This window comes from Ranitomeya imitator, chromosome 6 (assembly GCF_032444005.1).
Source record: "Ranitomeya imitator isolate aRanImi1 chromosome 6, aRanImi1.pri, whole genome shotgun sequence".
Classification (NCBI taxonomy): Eukaryota; Metazoa; Chordata; class Amphibia; order Anura; family Dendrobatidae; genus Ranitomeya; species Ranitomeya imitator.
In genome coordinates, this window is record NC_091287.1 from 192,352,471 (window position 1) to 192,376,883 (window position 24,413).

Consider the following 24,413-nt stretch of genomic DNA (forward strand, 5'->3'; position numbering starts at 1 on the left):
CTTCAGGAACCTTAAAGGGCCCTACTAGCTGTTTCCCCATGATTCCGGCCCAAAATATGACTCCTTCACCTCCTTGCTGACCTCGCAGCCTTGTTGGGACATGGTTGTCATCCACCAACCATCCACTACTCCATCCATCTGGACCATTCAGGGTTACTCGACACATATCACTAAACAAGACTGTTTGAAAATTAGTCTTCATATATGTCTGGGCCTACTGCAACCGTTTCTGCTTGTGAACACTGTTTAGGGGTGGCCGAATAGTAGATTTATGTACCACAGCAAGCCTTTGAAGGATCCTACACCTTGAGGTTCGAGGGACTCCAGAGGCACCAGCAGCTTCAAATAACTGTTTGCTGCTTTGTAATGGTATTTTGGCAGCTGCTCTCTTAATCCAATGAATTTGTCTGGCAGAAACCTTCCTCATTATGCCTTTATCTGCATGAACTCTGACTGTGCTCTGTTTCAGTCACAAATCTCTTCACAGTATGATGATCACTCTAAGTTTTCGCGAAATATCTATATGTTTTCAAACCTTGTCCAAGGCATTGCACTATTCAACACTTTTCAGCAGCAGAGAGATCCTTTTTATTTCCCATATTGCTTGAAACTTGTTTTAAGTAGTTTTCCTTTAATTAGAAACAACTGGAAAACGAATTATCACATGTGTTTAAGATTGACTTCAGTGATCCATTGAGCCCTGAGACACAATACCATCCACAAGTTTATTTGAAAAACAAAACAATTAAATCTTTATGACACTTAAATCCGATTTGCATAATAATTTGGAACACAGTGTATTAATCACTCAGGTGCAGATATGCATGTTTGAGGGATATACATATTTCCTGCAATGATAACGTTTTTTTATTGTGATCATTACAGAGCAAACAAGAGAAAAGTGTGTATGATAAGGGCACATATAAATATGAATACACTACACAATCTACCAGATACCAACAAAAAGCATGACAAAAAAAATGCACAAATAGTACCAAGAAATTAAAAATAAAGGGGGATAAGTTATAATAATACACATGCGACTATACGCTGATAAGTACCTGCCCACCTACCATTGTAAGAAGACTGGGACCCCTAAAGATGTATAGGTAATAAGGTGGCAAAAAAAAGAGAATACAAGTATAACCAACTTAAAGAAATAAGAGCAACTGAATGCAATAATGAAACTAACACAAGACACCCAGACAATGGGGTCTCCATGCTTGAATAGGAAGGGGCACGTCACCCCGTTCTCTCATTTATAAAGTTACATTAACCTTAAATACAAATAACATAAAAAGAACTATGCTGTCAAAACTCACCTGAGTATCAGTTAGATGTAAAATTGTCTTTTTATAGGATATTATATCAAAATCTGTCGCTTTCCAAACGGAATGGTTAAGAAGATCACCAACTTTCTTCTTACGAGTAATCACAATCAGATACATTCCTGAGAGATAGGAGAAAAACATTAGGCAAGAAAACAATCCCTTCTTAAAGCCTCATTTCAGACATCAGTGTTTGTTCACGTACGCAAAAAAAAGTGGTCAGTGTCATCAGCGTTTTGGAGCAGAGTTTTATGAATGTTTGATCAGTGTCAGTTTTTATAATCTTCTTTATCAGTGATTTTGACGCATTGATAAATTACAAAGATTCTGCAATCCTTAGCACTGTTACTCACATACTGCTCAATATCATCATCCGTGGGCTGTCTGATTTACATGGACCAATAGTCTTTTTTAGAATAACATTCTACTGTTTCCAAGAATCAACAATTGTACAGTTAGGAAATATAAATAAAGAAATATACAGAAATATATCGACAATGACCCAGTCTTTGTGATTTGGACTCAATGCATTTTTTTTATATATTTAAAAAGAAACTACTAAGATGCAATTGAAGTGTAGACTTTCAGGTTTAATTAAAGGGGGTGAACAAAAATATCCTGTGAAATGTTTAGGAATTGCAACCATTTTTCTACAAAGCCTACTCATTTCAGGGGCTCAAAAATCATTAAAACAAATTAACTTTACTATAAATTTGATATTAATTTTGAATACTATATGCTTTTTGGCAAAGTCTCATATGGTATGCACCTTGCATACCTCTACCTCGAACCCTCTATATTTGCTCTCACAAAGTCTTCTCTTTATAGAAGATATAAATACTGAAACTACCACCTGATGAGTGCTCTTCACTTGGGTGGATGGTGTGAAAGGTTTTTTTTTTTTCCACAACAGAAAAGATTTTGTGATCATTCCCACTGTTGTCTTCAGTGAACAACCACCAGGCCTTTTTGAGTTCTCCAGCCCAATAGTGCGCTTTTATTTGCAGAATGTACCAAACTGTTGATTTAGCCACTCCTAACATTATTGCTGTCTCTCTAATGGGTTGCTTCTTTTTATTCAGCTTAACTCCTTTACCCCCAAGGGTGGTTTGCACGTTATGGACCGGGCCAATTTTTACAATTCTGACCACTGTCCTTTTATAGGGTTATAACTCTGAAACGCTTCAACGGATCCTGGTGATTCTGACATTGTTTTCTCGTGACATATTGTACTTCATGATAGTGGTAACATTTCTTTGATATTACCTGCGTTTATTTGTGAAAAAAACGGAAATTTGGCGAAAATTTTGAAAATTACGCAATTTTCCAACTTTGAATTTTTATGCAATTAAATCACAGAGATATGTCACACAAAATACTTAATAAGTAACATTTCCCACATGTCTACTTTACATCAGCACAATTTTGGAACCAAAACTTTTTTTTGTTAGGGAGTTAAAAGGGTTAAAAGTTGACCAGCAATTTCTCATTTTTACAACACCATTTTCTTTTTAGGGACCACATCTCATTTGAAGTCATTTTGAGGGGTCTATATGATAGAAAATACCCAAGTGTGACATCATTCTAAAAACTGCACCCCTCAAGGTGCTCAAAACCACATTCAAGAAGTTTATTAACCCTTCAGGTGTTTCACAGGAATTTTTGGAATGTTTAAATAAAAATGAACATTTAACTTTTTTACACACAAAATTTACTTCATCTCCAATTTGATTTACTTTACCAAGGGTAACAGGAGAAAATGGACCCCAAAAGTTGTTGTACAATTTGTCCTGACTACGCCGATACCCCATATGTGGGGGTAAACCACTGTTTGGGCGCATGACAGAGCTCGAAAGCGAAGGAGGGCAATTCGACTTTTCAATGCAAAATTGACAGGAATTGAGATGGGATGCCATGTTGCATTTGGAGAGCCCCTGATGTGCCTAAACATTGAAACCCCCCATAAGTGACACCATTTTGGAAAGTAGACCCCCTAAGGAACTTATTTGGATGTGTGGTGAGCACTTTGACCCACCAAGGGCTTCACAGAAGTTTATAATGCAGAGCCATAAAAATAAAACAAAATTTTTTTCCCACAAATATTATTTTTTAGCCCCTAGTTTTGCATTTTTCCGAGGGTAAAAGGAGAAATTGGACCTTAAATGTTGTTGTCCAATTTGTCCTGAGTACGCCGATACCTGATATGTGGGGGGGAACCACCGTTTGAGCGCATGGCAGAGCTCGGAAGAGAAGGGGCATCATTTGAAATGCAGACTTAGATGGATTGGTCTGCAGGCATTACATTGCGTTTGCAGAGCCCCTAATGTACCTAAACAGTAGAAACCCCCCCACAAGTGACCCCATATTGGAAACTAGACCCCTCAATGAACTTATCTAGATGTGTTGTGAGAACTTTGAACCCCCAAGTGTTTCACTACAGTTTATAACGCAGAGCCGTGAAAATTAAAATTCTTTTTTTTTTTCCCACAAAAATTTTTTTTTGCCCCCAGTTTTGTATTTTCCCAAGGGTAACAGGAGAAATTGGACCCCAATAGTTGTTGTCCAATTTGTGCTGAGTACGCTGATACCCCATATGTTGGGGTAAACCCCTGTTTGGGCACACGGGAGGGCTCGGAAGGGAAGGAGCACTGTTTTACTTTTTCAACGCAGAATTGGCTGGAATTGAGATCGGACGCCATGTCGCGTTTGGAGAGCCCCTGATGTGCCTAAACAGTGGAAACCCCCCAATTATAACTGAAACCCTAAAGCAAACACACCCCTAACCCTAATCCCAACGGTAACCCTAACCACACCTCTAACCCAGACACACCCTTAACCCGAATCCCAACCCTATTCCCAACCGTAAATGTAATCCAAACCCTAACCCTAACTTTAGCCCCAACCCTAACTGTAGCCTTAACCCTAGCCCTAACCCTAACGGGAAAATGGAAATACATTTTTTACATTTTTTTATTTTTCCCTAACTCTAGGGGTGATGAAGGGGGGTTTGATTTACTTTAACCCCTTCCCGACCTTTGACGCCACGTAGGCGTCATGAAAGTCGGTGCCAATCCGACCCATGACGCCTATGTGGCGTCATGGAAAGATCGCGTCCCTGCAAGATCGGGTGAAAGGGTTAACTCCCATTTCACCCGATCTGCAGGGACAGGGGGAGTGGTAGTTTAGCCCAGGGGGGGTGGCTTCACCCCCCCGTGGCTACGATCGCTCTGATTGGCTGTCGAAAGTGAAACTGCCAATCAGAGCGATTTGTAATATTTCACCTATTATAACTGGTGAAATATTACAATCCAGCCATGGCCGATGCTGCAATATCATCGGCCATGGCTGGAAACACTAATGTGCCCCCACCCCACCCCACCGATCGCCCCCCCAGCCCTCCGATCTGTCCGGTACACTGCTCCGGCTCCACTCCGTCCTGTGCTCCGCTCCCCCCATGCTCTTGTCCGCTCCCCCCGTGCTCCAATCACTCTCCCCGTGCTCCAATCACCCCCCCTGCACTCCGATCCACCCCCCCCCCCGTGCTCCGTTCCATCCCCCCGTGCTCCGTTCCACCCCTCCCGCGCTCTGATTCACCCCCCATGCTCCGATCCCCCCCCCACCCCATCATACTTACCGATCCTGCCGGGGTCCGTCCGTCTTCTCCCCGGGCGCCGCCATCTTCCAAAATGGCGGACGCATGCGCAGTGCGCCCGCCGAATCTGCCAGTCGGCAGATTCGTTCCAAAGTGCATTTTGATCACTGAGATAGATTATATCTCAGTGATCAAAATAAAAAAAATAAAAAATGACCCCCCCTTTGTCACTCCCATAGGTAGGGACAATAAAAAAATAAAGAATTTTTTTTTTCCACTAATGTTAGAATAGGGTTAGGGCTAGGGTTAGGGGTAGGGTTAGGGGTAGTGTTAGGGGTAGGGTTAGGGGTAGGGCTAGGGTTAGGGGTAGGGTTAGGGCTAGGGCTAGGGTTAGGACTAGGGTTAGGGCTAGGGTTAGGGCTAGGGTTAGGGCTAGGGTTAGGGCTAGGGTTAGGGCTAGGGTTAGGGCTAGGGCTAGGGTTAGGGCTAGGGTTAGGGCTAGGGTTAGAGTTTCGGTATGTGCACATGTATTCTGGTCCTCTGCGGATTTTTCCGCTGCGGATTTGATAAATCCGCAGTGCTAAACCGCTGCCGATTTGATAAATCCGCAGTGCTAAACCGCTGCGGATTTATGGCTGATTTACCGCGTTTTTTCTGCGCATTTCACTGCGGTTTTACAACTGCAATTTTCTATTGGAGCAGTTGTAAAACCGCTGCGGAATCCGCACAAAGAAGTGACATGCTGCGGAATGTAAACCGCTGCGTTTCCGTGCAGTTTTTGCGCAGCATGTGTACAGCGATTTTTGTTTCCCATAAGTTTACATTGAACTGTAAACTCATGGGAAACTGCTGCGGATCCGCAGCGTTTTCCGCAGCGTGTGCACATACCTTTAGAATTAGGCTATGTGCACACGGTGTGGATTTGGCTGCGGATCCGCAGCAGTGTTCCATCAGGTTTACAGTACCATGTAAACATATAGAAACCAAATCCGCTGTGCCCATGGTGCGGAAAATACCGCGCGGAAACGCTGCGTTGTATTTTCCGCAGCATGTCAATTTTTTGTGCGGATTCCGCAGTGTTTTACACCTGTTCCTCAATAGGAATCCGCAGGTGAAATCCGCACAAAAAACACTGGAAATCCGCGGAAAATCCGCAGGTAAAACGCAGTGCCTTTTACCCGCGGATTTTTCAAAAATGATGCTGAAAAATCTCACACGAATCCGCAATGTGGGCACATAGCCTTAGGGTTAGGGGTGTGTTGCGGTTAGGGTTGTGATTAGGGTTATGGCTACAGTTGGGATTAGGGTTAGGGGTGTGCTGGGGTTAGTGTTGGAGGTAGAATTGAGGGGTTTCCACTGTTTAGGCACATCAGGGGTCTCTAAACGCAACATGGCGCCACCATTGATTCCAGCCAATCTTGTATTCAAAAATTCAAATGGTGCTCCCTCACTTCCGAACCCCGACGTGTGCCCAAACAGTGGTTTACCCCCACATATGGGGTACCAGCATACTCAGGACAAACTGCGCAACAATTACTGGGGTCCAATTTCTCCTGTTACCCTTGAGAAAATAAAAAATTGCTTGCTAAAACATCATTTTTGAGGAAAGAAAAATGATTTTTTATTTTCACGGCTCTGCGTTGTAAACGTCTGTGAAGCACTTGGGGGTTCAAAGTGCTCACCACATATCTAGATAAGTTCCTTGGGGGGTCTAGTTTCCAAAATGGGGTCACTTGTGGGGGGTTTCTACTGTTTAGGCACACCAGGGGCTCTGCAAACGCAACGTGACGCCCGCAGACCATTCCATCAAAGTCTGCATTTCAAAAGTCACTACTTCCCTTCTGAGCCCCCACGTGTGCCCAAACAGTGGTTTACCCCCACACATGGGGCATCAGCGTACTCAGGAGAAACTGGACAACAACTTTTGTGGTCCAATTTCTCCTGTAACCCTTGGGAAAATAAAAAATTCTGGGCTAAAAAATTATTTTTGAGGAAAGAAAACGTATTTATTATTTTCACGGCTCTGCGTTATAAACTTCTGTAAAGCACTTGGGGGTTGAAAGTGCTCACCACACATCTAGATAAGTTCCTTTGGGGGTCTAGTTTCCAAAATGGGGTCACTTGTGGGGGGTTTCTACTGTTTAGGCACACCAGGGGCTCTGCAAACGCAATGTGACGCCCGCAGACCATTCCATCAAAGTCTGCATTTCAAAAGTCACTACTTCCCTTCTGAGCCCCCACGTGTGCCCAAACAGTGGTTTACCCCCACACATGGGGTATCAGCGTACTCAGGAGAAACTGGGCAACAACTTTTGGGGTCAAATTTCTCCTGATACCCTTGGGAAAATAAAAAATTGCAGGCTAAAAGATCATTTTTGAGAAAATATTTTTTTTTTTTTATTTTCATGGCTCTGCGTTATAAACTTCTGTGAAGCACTTAGGGGTTCAAAGTCCTCACCACACATCTAGATTAGTTCCTTTGGGGGTCTAGTTTCCAAATGGGGTCATTTCTGGGGGATCTCCAATGTTTAGGCACACAGGGGCTCTCCAAACGTGACATGGTGTCCGCTAATGATTTGAGCTAATTTTCCATTTAAAAAGCCAAATGGCGTGCCTTCCCTTCCGAGCCCTGCCGTGCGCCCAAACAGTGGTTTACCCCCACATATGGGGTATCAGCGTACTCAGGACAAACTGGACAACAACATTTGGGGTCCAATTTCTCCTATTACCCTTGGCAAAATAGGAAATTCCAGGCTAAAAAATCATTTTTGAGGAAAGAAAAATTATTTTTTATTTTCATGGCTCTGCGTTATAAACTTCTGTGAAGCACCTGGGGGTTTAAAGTGCTCAATATGCATCTAGATAAGTTCCTTGGGGGGTCTAGTTTCCAAAATGGGGTCACTTGTGGGGGAGCTCCAATGTTTAGGCACACAGGGGCTCTCCAAACGCGACATGGTGTCCGCTAACAATTGGAGCTCATTTTCCATTCAAAAAGTCAAATGGCGCGCCTTTCCTTCCGAGCCCTGCCGAGTGCCCAAACAGTGGTTTACCCCCACATATGAGGTATCGGCGTACTCGGGAGAAATTGCCCAACAAATTTTATGATCCATTTTATCCTATTGCCCATGTGAAAATGAAAAAATTGAGGCGAAAAGAATTTTTTTGTGAAAAAAAAGTACTTTTTCATTTTTACAGATCAATTTGTGAAGCACCTGAGGGTTTAAAGTGCTCACTAGGCATCTAAATAAGTTTCTTGGGGGGTCTAGTTTCCAAAATGGGGTCACTTGTGGGGGAGCTCCAATGTTTAGGCACACAGGAGCTCTCCAAACACGACATGGTGTCCGCTAACGATGGAGATAATTTTTCATTCAAAAAGTCAAATGGCGCTCCTTCCCTTCCGAGCCTTACCATGTGCCCAAACAGTGGTTTACCCCCACATATGAGGTATCAGTGTACTCAGGAGAAATTGCCCAACAAATTTTAGGATCCATTTTATCCTGTTGCCCATGTGAAAATGAAAAAATTGATTTTAAAAGAACTTTTTTGTGGAAAAAAAAAAAGTACTTTTTCATTTTTACAGATCAATTTGTGAAGCACCTGGGGGTTCAAAGTGCTCACTATGCATCTAGATAAGTTCCTTGGGGCGTCTAGTTTCCAAAATGGGGTCACTTGTGGGGGAGCTCCAATTTTTAGGCACACGGGGGCTCTCCAAACGTGACATAGTGTCCGCTAAAGAGTGGAGCCAAATTTTCATTCAAAAAGTCTTAATGGCGCTCCTTCCATTCCAAGCCCTGCCGTGCGCCCAAACAGTGGTTTACCCCCACATATGAGGTATCAGCGTACTCAGGACAAATTGCACAACAACTTTCGTGGTTCAGTTTCTCCTTTTACCATTGGGAAAATAAAAAAATTGTTGCTAAAAGATCATTTTTGTGACTAAAAAGTTAAATGTTCATTTTTTCCTTCCATGTTGCTTCTGCTGCTGTGAAGCACCTGAAGGGTTAATAAACTTCTTGAATGTGGCTTTGAGTACCTTGAGGGGTGCAGTTTTTAGAATGGTGTCACTTTTGGGTATTTTCAGCCACATAGACCCCTCAAACTGACTTCAAATGTAAGGTGGTCCCTAAAAAAAATGGTTTTGTAAATTTCATTGTAAAATGAGAAATCGCTGGTCAAATTTTAACCCTTATAACTTCCTAGCAAAAAAAATTTTGTTTTCAAAATTGTGCTGATGTAAAGTATACATGTGGGAAATGTTATTTATTAACTATTTTGTGTCACATAACTCTCTGGTTTAACAGAATAAAAATTAAAAATGTGAAAATTGCGAAATTTTCAAAATTTTCGCCAAATTTCCGTTTTTATCACAAATAAACGCAGAATTTATTGACCTAAATTTACCACTAACATGAAGCTCAATATGTCACGAAAAAAAAATCTCAGAACCGCTACGATCCGTTGAAGCGTTCCTGAGTTATTACCTCATAAAGGGACACTGGTCAGAATTGCAAAAAACGGCAAGGTCTTTAAGGTCAAAATAAGCTGGGTTATGAAGGGGTTAATAGCGAGTTATTTAGCGGATTTTTATGATTGGCAGCCGTCACACACTGAAAGACGCTTTTTATTGCAAAAAATATTTTTTGCGTTACCACATTTTGAGAGCTATAATTTTTCCATATTTGAGCCCACAGAGTCATGTGAGGTCTTGTTTTTTGCGGGACGAGTTGATGTTTTTATTGGTAACATTTTCGGGCACGTGACTTTTTTTATCGCTTTTTATTCCGATTTTTGTGAGGCAGAATGACCGAAAACCAGCTATTCATGAACTTCTTTTGGGGGAGGCGTTTATACCGTTCTGCATTTGGTAAAATTGATAAAGCAGTTTTATTCTTCGGGTCAGTACGATTACAGCGATACCTCATTTATATTTTTTTATGCTTTGGCGCTTTTATACGATAAAAACTATTTTATAGAAAAAATACTTATTTTTGTATCGCTTTATTCTGAGGACTATAACTTATTTTTTCGCTGATGATGCTGTATGGCGGCTGGTTTTTTGCGGAACAAGATGACGTTTTTAGCGGTACCATGATTATTTATATCTGTCTTTTTGATCGCATGTTATTCCACTTTTTGTTTGGCGGTATGATAATAAAGTGCTGTTTTTTGCCTCTTTTTTTTCTTACGGTGTTTACTGAAGGGGTTAACTAGTGGGACAGTTTTATAGGTTGGGTCGTTACGGACCATTATGGGAATAATATATATTTTTTTTCATTATTAAGGAATTTTTTTTCTTCTTTTACATATGTGGAAAAAAAATTTTTTTACTTTTTTACTTTGTCCCAGGGGGGGGACATCACAGATCTGACAGTTTGCACAGCACTGTCAGATCAGTGATCTGACTTAGAGCACTGCAGGCTTACCAAGCGCCTGCTCTGAGCAGGCACTTGGTAAGCCACCTCCCTCCCTGCAGGACCCGGATGCCGCGGCCATCTTGGATCCGGGCCTGCTACAGGGAGGGAGGTAAGGAGACCCTCGCAGCAACGCGATCACATCGCGTTGCTCCGGGGGTCTCAGGGAAGCCCGCAGGGAGCCCCCTCCTTGCGCGACGCTTCCCTATACCGCCGGCACACTGCGATCATGTTTGATCGCGGTGTGTCGGGGTTAATGTTTCAGGGGCGGTCCATGACCGCTCCTGGCACATAGTGCCGTATGTCAGCTGCAATAGGCAGCTGACACCCGGCCGCGATCGGCCGGTCTCCCCCCGTGAGCGCGGCCGATCGCTATGACGTACTATCCCATCGAGGGTCAGATAGGCCCAGGGCACCTCGACGGGATAGTATGTCTAAGGTCAGAGAGGGGTTAATGATGGTCTATTTCTGTTCCATTGAGAGCTCCTTTGCATGTTGTAGGTTCACAGCAACGGATTCTAAATAGGAAAGCCACATCTAGCATCAGCTCCAGACCATGTAACGGTTTGATTGTGATTAATTCCCATTAACCCCTTCATTTTCGCTTTTGCTCTCCTTCCCAGAGTCATAACTTATTTTTCGGTCAATATGGCCACATGAAGGCTTGTTTTTTGCGGAACTAGAGACTTCTTAACGACCCCATTGGTTTTAACATATTGTGTATTGGAAAAACGGGAAAAAATGCAAGTGCGGTGAAATTGCAAAAAAAACAAATATGCAATTCCACAATTGTTTTTTGTTTTGCTTTTTTACTATGTTCACTAAATGCTGCAATTAAGATTCTCCAGGTCATTATGAGTTCATAGACACCAAACATGTCTAGGTTCTTTTTTATCTAAGCAGTGAAAAAAAAATTCCAAACTTTGTTGGGAAAGAAAAAAAGGAACCATTTTTATACCCATAGCGTCTCCATTTTTCGTGATCTCTAGTGACAAAGCCAATTTGATACTTAATGAACAAGCCAATTTTTACAATTCTGACCACTGTCGCTTTATGAAGTTATAGCTCTGGAACGTTTCAACGTATCTCAACAATTCTCAGGTGGTTTTTCCGTGACATTGCACTTCAAGTTAATGATTACATTTTTCGATACAAGTTGTGTTTATTTATCAAAAAAAACAAAAACAAAACTAATTTGGCAAAAATTATGAAAATTTTGCAATTTTTAAACATTTTTGTACCCTTAAAATCAGAGAGATGTCACACAAAATAGTTAATAAATAACATTTCCCACATGCCAACTTTACATCAGTACAATTTGGAAACAATTTCTTTTTTTATTAAGACGTTATAAGGGTTAAAAGTTGACCAGCAATTTCTGATTATTCCAATAACATTTTCAAAACCATGTTTTAGGGACAACCTCACATTTGAAGTGATTTTGGGGGGTCAATATAAAAGAAAATATCCAAGAGTGACACCATTCTAAAAATTGCACCACTCAAGGTGAGCAAAACCACATTCAAGTAGTTTATTAACCCTTCAGGTGCTTCACGAGAACTAAATTAACATTTTACTTTTTTCACACAAAAAAAAAAAAATTACTTTGGAACCAAATGTTTTTTTTTTTATTGTCACAAGAGTATCAGGAGAAAATGAACCACAAAGTTTGTTGTGCAATTTCTCCTGAGTACGCTGATAACCTGTGTGTGGGGGAAAGCCACTGTGTGGGCGCATGGCAGGGCTCAGAAGGGAGAGAGCACCATTTGACTTTTTGAACACAAAATTGGCTGGAATCAATGTTGGGCGCCATGTCGCGTGTGGAGATCCCCTGATGAACCTAAAAAGTGGAAACACCCCAATTCTAACTCCAACCTTAACCCCACACCCTAATCACAACCTGAACCACTACCCTAAACCCAACACACCCCTAAACCTAATCACAACCCTAACACACCCCCAACCTTAATCTCAACCCCAACCGTAATCCCAACCCTAGCCTTAGCCCTAACCCCAGCCCCAACCCTAGTCGCAATCCCAACCATATCCACAACCCTAGCCCTAATCCCAACCCTAACCACAACCCTAGCCCCAACACACCCCTATGCCTAATTCCAACCATAACCACAACCCTAGCCCCAACTCTAACCCTTAACCCCAACAAAACCCCAGCCTCAGCCCCAACGATAACCCTAACCGTAATTCCAACCATAATCACAACCATAACCCAAGCCTCAACTCTAAACCCAGCCCCAATCCTAATCGTAATCTCAACCATATCCACAACCCTAGCCCTAATCCCAACCCTAACCACAACCCTAGCCCCAACACACCCCTATCCCTAATCCCAACCCTAACCCCAACACACCCCTAACCGTAATCTCAACCATAACCCTAGCCCCAACCCTTAACCCCAACTCAACTCCAGCCCCAACCCTAACTAATCCCAACCTTAACCCTAAGCTCTAATCCTAACCTCTAACCCCAACCCTAACCCTAGCTCTAGCCCCACCCTAACGAAAAAATGGAAATACATTTTTTATTATATTTACCTAAGTAAACTGGTGATAAAGAGGGGTTTGATTAACTATTTTTTTTATTTTGATTATTTTGATAGGGTCTATCACAGTGATCAAAATGAACAAATACGAAAAATTTCTAATTGTTGCCAGCCAGAAGATCTCAGCAAGTGCACTGCGCATGCGCCAGCCATTTTCTTCCCAGAAGACAGCAGAGGCCAAGACCAGGGGATGCAGGAGGGTTCTGGCACATTGGAGGTACCGATGAGGCTCCCCATTTCTCTTTCCTCTGACATGCTTAATCACATCAGAATAGAGAAATTAAATGGGAAATCTGACAATTATTTTGTGGTTGCCGTTATTCCGTGAATAACGGTGATCGCAACAATGGGGTCTGTAAAAACCAAACAGAATTAGATGAGACCCTAGAGAATTTCCTACGCTGGGGGCGCTATACACATTTCTCAGCATCGTTAAAAAGTGGCACTGAGGAATAAGTACCCTTAAATGCCGCAGTTAAAAGGCATATCGGGAGTCGTTAACCCATTATCTACCAATGTCCTTTTTTTGGGACGCCTAATCTTTAGCTTCTAGCAACTAAGATTTTATAATTTTTATAATTAGGACCAATTTGTTGTGTTGTGTTTGTAAAATGAATGTTTTCAAAATAGGAAATCATGTCATTGTCATTTTCAATTGAATATTGGGACGCCCTTTTCTGAAAAATCCATACATGAAAAGATTTTGGAAAGTATGTTTCTAATTCATTAGGACCCAAATCATTAAAATAGAAAAATTAAAAAATCGGTCAAAAAAAAAAATTAAAATTGCTAATTTGGCAAGTAATGGGTTAAGGGGTTAAAAATACCATTTTGGTGTAGATACGATCTTTTCATCGCTCGTTATTCCATTTTAATGCAATGTCGCGGTGACCAAAAAACTTAATCCTGGAGTTTTGACTTTCCTCATTACGCCGCTAACCCGATCGCCAAATTCTTTTTTAAATTGATAGATCGGACAATTCTGAACGCAGCGATACCACATTTGTGTACATTTGATTTTTTTTTAAATTGTTTTATTTTGAATGTGGCAAAAGGGGGGTGATTTGAACTAATTATATATGTACACTACAGACCAAAGGTTTGGACACACCTCATTTAAAGATTTTTCTGTATTTTCATGACTATGAAAATTGTAAATTCACACTGAAGACATCAAAACTATGAACACATGTGGAATTATATACTTAACAAAAAAGTGTAAAACAACTGAAACAGGGATTTTTGTGTTACTCACCGTAAAATCCTTTTCTCCGAGTCGTTCATTGGGGGACACAGGACTGTGGGGACACAGGACTGTGGGTGTATGCTACTGCCGCCAGGAGGCTGACACTAAGTAGATACAAAAAAAGTGAGCTCCTCCTCCATAGTATACACCTTGACACTGGCCCTGACAGCTCCAGTTTGGTGCACAAGCAGTAGGAGATAGAGAGAACAAAACAGCATTAGAGCAAAGGCAACATGTCTAGAATAATATTACTGTCTGAACAGCCCATAGACAAATAACAAGATGAATAGGGAGGGAGCTGTGTCCCCCAATGAATGACTCGGAGAAAAGGATTTTACGGTGAGTAACACAAAAATCCCTGTTTCTCCATCGTCTCATTGGGGGACACAGGACTGTGGGATGTCCCAAAGCAGTCCCAGGGTGGGAAGAAAAAACTCACTGGAATAAACCCCTAGGCACTTACCGCCTATAGGTGCGATACTGCAGCCTGCAGAATTTTCCTTCCCAAACTTGCATCAGCAGAGGCCTGAGTGTGGATATTATAATGTTTATAGAAGGTGTGCAGGCTGGACCAAGTTGCCGCTTTGCAAACCTGCTCTGCTGAAGTTTGGTGCCGAAGGCCCAGGAAGCCCCTACCGCCCGAGTAGAGTGTGCCCTGATCCCAGCCGGGATGGCTGCACCCTTGATATGGTAGGCCTCCTGAATTGTGGCTCGTATCCATCTGGCTAAGGACGACCTAGAAGCTGCGAGTCCCTTTCTATGACCCACAGGAAGGACGAACAGGGCATCCGTCTTTCGAAAAGAAGCGGTCCGAGAAACGTATCTTCTCAGAGCTCTCACCAAATCCAGAGTATGGAGAGATTTTTCCACCCGGTGTGTAGGCGCAGGACAAAAAGAAGGCAGGACAATATCCTCATTGATGTGGAATGAGGAAACTACTTTTGGCAGAAAGGAAGGTGCTGGTCTCAGCACCACCTTATCATGATGAAATTGTAGAAACGGCGCCTGACAGGACAAGGCCGCTAATTCCGATACCCGCCTAATGGAAGTTATAGCTACCAGAAACAAAACCTTCCAAGAGAGGTACATTAAAGGGACGTCTTGGAGGGGCTCAAATGGAGGTTCCTGAAGAGCACTCAAGACCAAATTAAGGTCCCAAGCGTCTATCGGAGCTTTGTAAGGAGGGACTATATGAGAGACTCCCTGAAAAAAAGTTTTTACTTGCAGATTGGTAGCGATCCTGCGCTGGAAAAGAACCGATAAGGCTGATATTTGCCTCCTAAGGGTACTTGGACCTGAGTCTAGACCAGCTTGGAGAAAAGCTAGGACATTAGGAATGGAAAACCGAAGAGGAGGAAGACCCTTCTTCCTGCACTATGAGAGAAAGACTTTCCAGGTGTGGTGGTAAATGCGTGCTGAAACTGTCTTTCGAGCATTAATTATAGTGGAAGCTACTTTTTGAGAAAAACCGGCCTGGGTCAGAATCCAAGATTCAACGGCCAAGCCGTCAAACGTAGGGCCTCTAAGTTCTGGTGGAATATCGGCCCCTGCGACAGAAGATCTGGCTGCATTGGAAGCTGCCAAGGAACCCCGGTGATCAGCTGAACTAGGTCTGCGTACCATGACCTCCGAGGCCAATCCGGGGCGACTAGAATTGCTGGAACTCCCTCTGACTTGATCTTCCTGACTACCTTTGGAAGCAGCGCCAGAGGGGGAAATAGATATGGAAGACGAAATTGGTTCCAAGATAGGACTAGTGCGTCTACGGCAATTGCTCCTGGATCTCGATACCGTGCGACGAACCTGGGTACCTTGGCATTCGACCCGGTGGCCATTAGATCCACGTCCGGGATTCCCCAGCGTTGGCATATCTGCCGAAAAACATCGGGGTGAAGAGACCATTCCCCGGATGCAAGACCCTGTCGGCTCAGAAAGTCCACTGCCCAGTTCTCCTTGCCCGGGATGTAAACTGCCGAGATTACGGAGTGATTGCTCTCGGCCCAGCGGAGGACTTGCCCTACCTCGCGCATGGCTGATCTGCTGCGAGTGCCCCCCTGATGATTTACGTATGCCACAGCCGTGGCATTGTCCGATTGGATCCGAACCGGGCGACCCGCCAGAAGATGGTGAAAGTGCTGCAAAGCCAGCCAAATTGCCCTTATCTCCAACAGACTGATTGGAAGGGTTGATTCCCTTGGGGACCAACGAACCTGAGCCGTGTGCTGGCGAAACAATGCTCCCCAACCGAGAAGACTGGCGTCCGTAGTGACTACCAGCCAATGAACTGGAGGAAAGGCTTTCCCCTGTAGCAAGGAGGAACTCCTCATCCACCATATCAGGGATTGCCTGACCCCTGGAGACAGACGACACCTGAGGTTGAGAGACAAAGGACTCCTGTCCCAGGCTGACAGAAGTGCCTGTTGGAGTGGACGAAGATGGAATTGGGCGAATGGAACCGCTTCTATAGCAGCTACCATCCTGCCCAAGACCTTCATGCAGAACCGGATTGAGTGGAAACTCGGCTGTCGAAGGATTTTTACCTCCTGCCGGAGACAAAGTACCTTGTCCTGGGGTAAAATAGTTAGACCCCGAGAGGTGTCGAAGATCATCCCTAAAAAATAAATCTTTCGAGATGGTACTAGAGATGACTTTTTTAAATTGATCAGCCACCCTAGACGAGCTAGGGTGTCCAAGGAGATGTTGACGTTGTCCCTGCATGCCTGAAAAGTTGACCCTTTGACTAAGAGATCGTCTAAGTATGGCAGAATGACTGCCTCGAGAGTGCAGGATGGACACCACTGTTGCCATCACCTTCGTGAACACCCTGGGAGCAGTCGCGAGCCCGAAAGGTAATGCTGTGAATTGGAAGTGTCGCTCGCCTATGGAAAACCGTAGAAATCTCTGATGTGGAAGAAATATAGGGACGTGCAGATAGGCATCTTGAATATCTATGGAAGCTAGGAATTCTCCCCTTTCCATAGCCGAGATGACCGAGCGGAGAGATTCCATACGGAAGTGACGAGTGCTGACAAATCTGTTCAAACACTTTAGGTCCAGAATGGGTCTCACGGTCCCATCCTTTTTGGGAACCGTAAACAGATTTGAATAGAATCCTTGGAACCTTTCTTCCTTTGGAACAGGGACAATGACCCCGTTGGACTGAAGAGACTCGACTGCTCTGAATAAAGCTCTTAGATGGGCTTTTGAACTGGGAAGACTGGACGGAAAAAAACGGCCTGGAGGGAGATAGGAAAACTCTATTTTGTACCCTGAAACCACCAGGTCTCTTACCCATCTGTCGTGAACAATTGACAGCCAGGACTGATGGAACAGTAGTAGGCGACCGCCTACTCTGTTGGAAGCGACGAGAGGCTGCCTCCAGTCATTTAGCCGAATACCGAGGATATCTATATCACCTAGATCTTGACGGTTGATACCGCATTCTTGCCAATGGATTGGCCCTATATGAGACCTGGTGCTCCCTGTCTTGGATAGACCGACTTGGAGGACCTGCGCTTGGAGCTGCAGACCACCTGGAGTTACGAAAGGATTTAAACCTTGCTTGAAACTGGCGACGAAAAGGTTGCTTAACCTTTTGTTGAGGAAGGAAATTACTTTTACCTCCAGTGGTATCAGATATAAGCTGATCCAATTTTGCGCCAAAAAGTCGGCCACCTTGATAAGAGAGGGATGTAAAGGACTTTTTTGAAGTAGAGTCCGCCCGCCAATTTCTTAGCCATAGGGCCCTTTTGATAGCAATAGCATTTGCAGCAGCCAATGCTGAACAATTTGCCGCATCCAAGGATGCATTAATCAGATAATTTCCCGCTAAAGATATCTGATTTGACATTCTATCACCTCTACAGGAAACCCCCTATCCTGAAGAGCCTTAGTTACGGACTCTGACCAAGCTATCATAGCTTTGGCAACCCATGTAGCCACAAAAGACGGCGCGAGGGCTGATCCTGAAGCCTCAAACACAGACCGCTAGACTCTCTATGAGCCGATCAGTCGGATCCTTAATAGCCGACCCATTAGGAAGAGACAGCAGCGTGGTAGAGGCTAAACGTGACACGGGGGGATCCACTGAAGGGGATTCTGCCCACTTTTTACAAAGCTCTGGTGTGAAAGGATACCTTGTACCTAGGGCCTTCTGGCCTAAGAAACGTTTATCTGGTCGCTCCATGTGACGTTGGACTAAATCCTCAAACTCAGGATGAATAGAAAACACCTTATGAGGTTGCTTGAATTTTTTAAAAGACACCTTATGACCAGAAGGTAAGGTGGCCACATCCTCTACTCCCAAAGACTGATTAACGGCTTCAATGAGACTGTCAACAGATTCCTGATAATCAGGAGCTTCTAAATCAAAAAACACCTCTGAGTCATAGTCCGAACAGTGTTCACTCAATTTCGCAGGAGAGGGAGATCGTGAGACGGAATTCAAAGATGCTGATGCACCTGACGGACCGGGAGACGATGTGTGGGTTCTTTTCCCCCGCGTCTGCCTAGAGGGAGCACGGCCCCTGCAGGCCGGAGGATCCTGAGAATCGGAGGATTTTTCCAAAACAGGCGGATGAATGTCCCTGACAGGGGCTCGAAGGGACTCAACCGCCTTTGTTAGAGACGCCATAGACTGCGTTAATGATATGACCCACTCAGGGGGAGACATTGCCGACCCAGGTACAGACACACCCGGCAGGATAGCAGGCGGGGTAGCAGGCGGGGAAGCAGACGGGGGCTCCTGCACGCGTTCGGAATCACAAGCCTCACAGAGATGGTTAATTTCCGCATGCGGAAAAGCAGACTGACAGGTAATGCATGAGGTATACAGAACTGAGTGAGTCTTAGTCTTTATAGACATGATGACTCTATTGCTGCTGCTATGCTCCGTATCTCCTTATGAGCTACTAGGTCTAAAACAAATACTGCTGTCAGGCTGAGGGAAGTAGCACTTACCCCAGTCCTGTGTCCCCGTATGCTCTCCAACACTGAACCATGCCTCCTGTGCAAAGCACACATATGAACTAGATTACAGGGCGGAAGCCTGAGAAAGTGGGAGGAGTTACCGCACATGGACCCGGACTAGGCCGAAGCAGGGGACTAGATTTTACTCCTTCCCAAGCTCTCCCAGGAAAGCTGGGTGCGCGAAACCGGAAGTAAACCGCCGCCGATGGAGGCGGGACTTCCGCCCATGCCCCAGACTACAAAACCCATAATGCCACAGGCCGCACAGAAAACCGGGAGTTGCCGAAAAAGAGGCGGGACTTCCGCCCATGCCCCTCCTGAAGAAGCCCGTGTCCTTGCTTATGGGAAATAACGCTGGAACCCAGCACAGCGCCGGAAATAGTCGGCACCTGTGCAGCACCAGCAGTACGCGCGATGAAGCAGGAGCCCCCCTGCAGCCTTCTGACAGCGCATGAGGTCAGACAAACAAAACTCACATATAAATATATATATATTTATAAAGGGCTATTTATATATATATATATATATATATATAAAGACGGTGCAGGCACCCTAACTCCTTACACCCTTCAGAAGGTGAGGAGAGGGACCGTCTGCCTCCCTTAAACACCATAGCCAGTGCATTGGTGATGAAGTGGAGGCTGCACGGACAAGGAATGAATGCCTGTACATCCTAGGGTTCCGTTACCTCAGGGTGGTCAGGTTCTTAGTCCGGCAAAAAATCCCACGTCGCGGGAGATGATACGTGGAGGCGACACTCGACGTGCTCGCCCGTTGTTGGTTTGGGAAGATCGGACCCCTTCAAAAGGGTCCGTCGCCCCTGTCTTATCTTCAGAGAAAAAAGCATCTAGGAAAACCCAGAGATGTGCCTCCTACGGACACTAAGCATAAACTGGAGCTGTCAGGGCCAGTGTCAAGGTGTATACTATGGAGGAGGAGCTAACTTTTTTTGTATCTACTTAGTGTCAGCCTCCTGGCGGCAGTAGCATACACCCACAGTCCTGTGTCCACCAATGAGACGATGGAGAAATTATGTCTTATATTCTAGGTTCTTCAAAGTAGCCACCTTTTGCTTTGATGACTGCTTTGCACACTCTTGGCATTCTCTTGATGAGCTTCAATAGGTAGTCACCGGAAATGGTTTTCATTTCACGGGTGTGACCTGTCAGGTTTAAAAGGGGGATTTCTTGCCTTATAAATGGGGTTGGGACCATCAGTTGTGTTGTGCAGAAGTCTGGTGGATACACAGCTGATAGTCCTACTGAATAGACTGTAAAGAAAAACAAGTGGCCATCATTACTTTAAGAAATGATGGTCAGTCCGAAAAACTGGGAAAACTTTGAATGTGTCCACAAGTGCAGTGACAAAAACCATCAAGCGCTACAAAGAAACTGGCTCGCATGAGGACCACACCAGGAAAGGAAGACCAAGAGTCACCTCTGCTTCCGAGGATAAGTTTATCCGAGTCACCAGCCTCAGAAATCGCAGGTTAACAGCAGCTCAGATTAGAGACCAGGTCAATGCCATACAGAGTTCTAGCAGCAGACATCTCTACAACAACTGTTAAGAGGAGACTTTGTGCAGCAGGCCTTCATGGTAAAAATAGCTGCTAGGAAACCACTGCTAAGCACAGGCAACAAACAGAAGAGACTTGTTTTGGCTAAAGAACACAAGGAATGGACATTAGACCAGTGGAAATCTGTGCTTTGGTCTGATGAGTCCAAATTTGAGATCTTTGGTTCCAACCACCATGTCTTTGTGCGATGCAGAAAAAGGTGAACGGATGAATTCTACATGCCTGGCTCCCATCGTAAAGCATGGAGGAGGAGGTGTGATGGTGTGGGGGTGCTTTGCTGGTGACACTGTTGGGGATTTATTCAAAATTGAAGGCATACTGAACCAGCATGGCTACCACAGCATCTTGCAGCGGCATGCTATTCCATCCGGTTAAACGGTTTGCGTTTAGTTGGACCATCATTTATTTTTCGACAGGACAATGACCCCAAACACACCTCCAGGCTGTGTAAGGGCTATTTAACCAAGAAGGAGAGTGATGGGGTGCTACGCCAGATGACCTGGCCTCCACAGTCACCAGACCTGAACCCAATCGAGATGGTTTGGGGTGAACTGGACTGCAGAGTGAAGGCAAAAGGGCCAACAAGTGCTAAGCATCTCTGGGAACTCCTTCAAGATTGTTGGAAGACCATTTCCGGTGACTACCTCTTGAAGCTCATCAAGAGAATGCCAAGAGTGTGCAAAGCAGTCATCAAAGCAAAAGGTGGCTACTTTGAAGAACGTAGAATATAAGACTTATTTTCAGTTGTTTCACACTTTTTTGTCAAGTATATAATTCCTCATGTGTTAATTCATAGTTTTGATGCCTTCAGTGTGAATTTACAATTTTCATAATCATGAAATCAAATCAAACTTTTGGTCTGTACTATAAAATAAATTTAAAAATATATATATATATATATATATATATATATATATATATATATATATATATATATATATATATATATATATATATATATACACATACACACACACATACACACAATTGTCTAAGGGTCACTTCCGTCTGTCTGTCCTTTTGTCACGGTTATTTATTCGCTGATTGGTCTCGGCAGCTGCCTGTCATGGCTGCCGTGACCAATCAGCGACGGCCGCAGTCCGATTAGTCCCTCCCTTACTCCCCTGCACTCACTGCCCGGCGCCCGCTCCATAATCCCCTCCACTCACCGCTCACACAGGGTTAATGGCAGCGGTAACGGCCCACGGTGTAACGCACTCCGTTACCGCTGCCATTAACCCTGTGTGTCCCCAACTATTTACTATTGATGCTGCCTATGCAGCATCAATAGTAAAAATATGTCATGTTAAAAATAATTTTAAAAAAAACCTGCCATACTCGCCTTCCGCCGCCTTTCCCGCTCCTCGCCACGCTCCCTGGACCGTTCCATTGCAAGCGGCAGCTTCCGGTCCCAGGGCTCGTGTGCGACAAGGGCCTGCCGTGACGTCACGGTCATGTGACCGCGACATAATCATAGGTCCTGCTCACACCAGCCCTGGGAAAAGAAGCTGACGCTTGCAATGGAGCGGTCCCGGGAGCGTCGCGAGGAGCACGAAAGGCGGCGGATGGTGAGTATAGCAGGACTTCAACAGGCCTTCGGAAGGGGAGTATATGTTTTGTTTTTTTTTTTAAGTCTCTATACTACGTGGCTCTGTGCTGTATACTCAGTCGCTGTGCAATATACTATGTGGCTAGGCAATATACTACATAGCTCTGCTATATACTACGCGACTGGGCAATATACTACCAGTAAATGAAAAATACAGGTGACCGACAGCACTCTCTCATTCGGGCGCTCGTTCCATATCCAGGGAACCCTCATGGGTAAAGTGGAGTCCGACGATGATGTATGCACGTACAGGTACAAGGTAGTACTTGATTGGGGGAGTCAGATTGGTTTAGAATAAGGATGAAACTGATTGGCTATATAGAATCCTTGGCGCTGTTTGGTTCTATGATGGACTACCATACAGGAAGTTCGATAAAGGAGGCATCACATTGGCTACTGGTTACTATGGCAACGAAGATGCATTGAGGAACTGATGAAGGAGAATTGAAAACAAGAGCCCTATTATATATCTTTATGTATATTATTATCATTATGTAGGTGATGGTGATTGTTTTATGATATGTATATATGCACTAAAGTATCGGATGTCTGTTTTTATATTTCATTATTTCACAATGTGAGATGGGTGGTACTTGGTAGTGATTGGCTCCCTGCGTAGTGTCCACACTATTTAAGACCGCTTCATTGCCATGTTTGTATGCTTGAAAAAGACCAGCATATGGTCGAAACGTTGCTTATGCTATATGGCTGAATAAAGAATTCCTTGGACCAATACACCCGGTGGAGCGCTGTTCCTTTGTGCAGATTGTGGGCAATATACTACGTGACTGGGCAATATACTAGGTGGCTGGACAATATACTACATAGCTCTGCTATATACTATGTGGCTGGGCAATATACTACATAGCTCTGCTATATACTACGTGGCTGGGCAATATACTACGTGACTAGCCAATATACTACGTGACTGGGCAACATACTACGTCGCTGGGCAACATACTACGTGGACATGCATATTCTAGAATACCCGATGCGTTCGAATCGGGCCACCATCTAGTGTGCGTGCGTATATATATATATATTCTTAACCCCTCTACCCCCAAGGGTGGTTTGCACGTTAATGACCGGGCCAATTTTTACAATTCTGACCACTGTCCCTTTATGAGGTTATAACTCTGGAACGCTTCAACGGATCCCAGTGATTCTGACATTGTTTTCTCGTGACATATTGTACTTCATGACAATGGTAAAAATTCTTTGATAGTACCTGCTTTTATTTGTGAAAAAAACGGAAATTTGGCGAAAATTATGAAAATTTCGCAATTTTCCAACTTTGAATTTTTATGCAATTAAATCACAGAGATATGTCACACAAAATACCTAATAAGTAACATTTCCCACATGTCTACTTTACATCAGCACAATTTTGGAACCAAAATTTTTTTTGTTAGGGAGTTATAAGGGTTAAAAGTTGACCAGCAATTTCTCATTTCTACAACACCATTTTTTTTTTAGGGACCACATCTCATTTGAAGTCATTTTGAGGGGTCTATATGATAGAAAATACCCAAGTGTGACACCATTCTAAAAACTACACCCCTCAAGGTGCTCAAAACCATATTCAAGAAGTTTATTAACCCTTCTGGTGCTTCACAGGAATTTTTTGAATGTTTAAATAAAAATGAACATTTAACTTTTTTTCACAAAAAATTTAATTCAGCTCCAATTTGTTTTATTTTACCAAGGATAAAAGGAGAAAATGGACCCCAAACATTGTTGTACAATTTGTCCTGAGTATGCCAATACCCCACATGTGGGGGTAAACCACTGTTTGGGCGCATGGCAGAGCTCGGAAGCGAAGGAGCGCCATTTGACTTTTCAATGCAAAATTGACAGAAATTGAGATGGGACGCCATGTTTCGTTTGGAGAGCCCCTGATGTGCCTAAACATTGAAACCCCCCACAAGTGACACCATTTTGGAAAGTAGACCCCCTAAGGAACTTATCTAGATGTGTGGTGAGCACTTTGACCCACCAAGTGCTTCACAGAAGTTTATAGTGTAGAACCGTAAAAATAAAAAATCATATTTTTTCACAAAAATTATCTTTTCTCCCCCAATTTTTATTTTCCCAAGGGTAAGAGAAGAAATTGGACCCCAAAA

The 24,413-nt window shown here is 43.8% G+C and overlaps 1 protein-coding gene across 1 annotated transcript in view; it reads right to left on the minus strand.

Moving 5' to 3' along the window:
* Positions 1-24,413, minus strand: part of SACM1L (SAC1 like phosphatidylinositide phosphatase) — a 458,875-nt gene that overhangs the window by 340,581 nt on the left and 93,881 nt on the right. Inside the window, exon 4 of the mRNA XM_069730398.1 lies at positions 1,323-1,450. Coding sequence (XP_069586499.1) covers positions 1,323-1,450 — 128 coding nt within the window. The remainder of the gene's footprint in view (positions 1-1,322; positions 1,451-24,413) is intronic.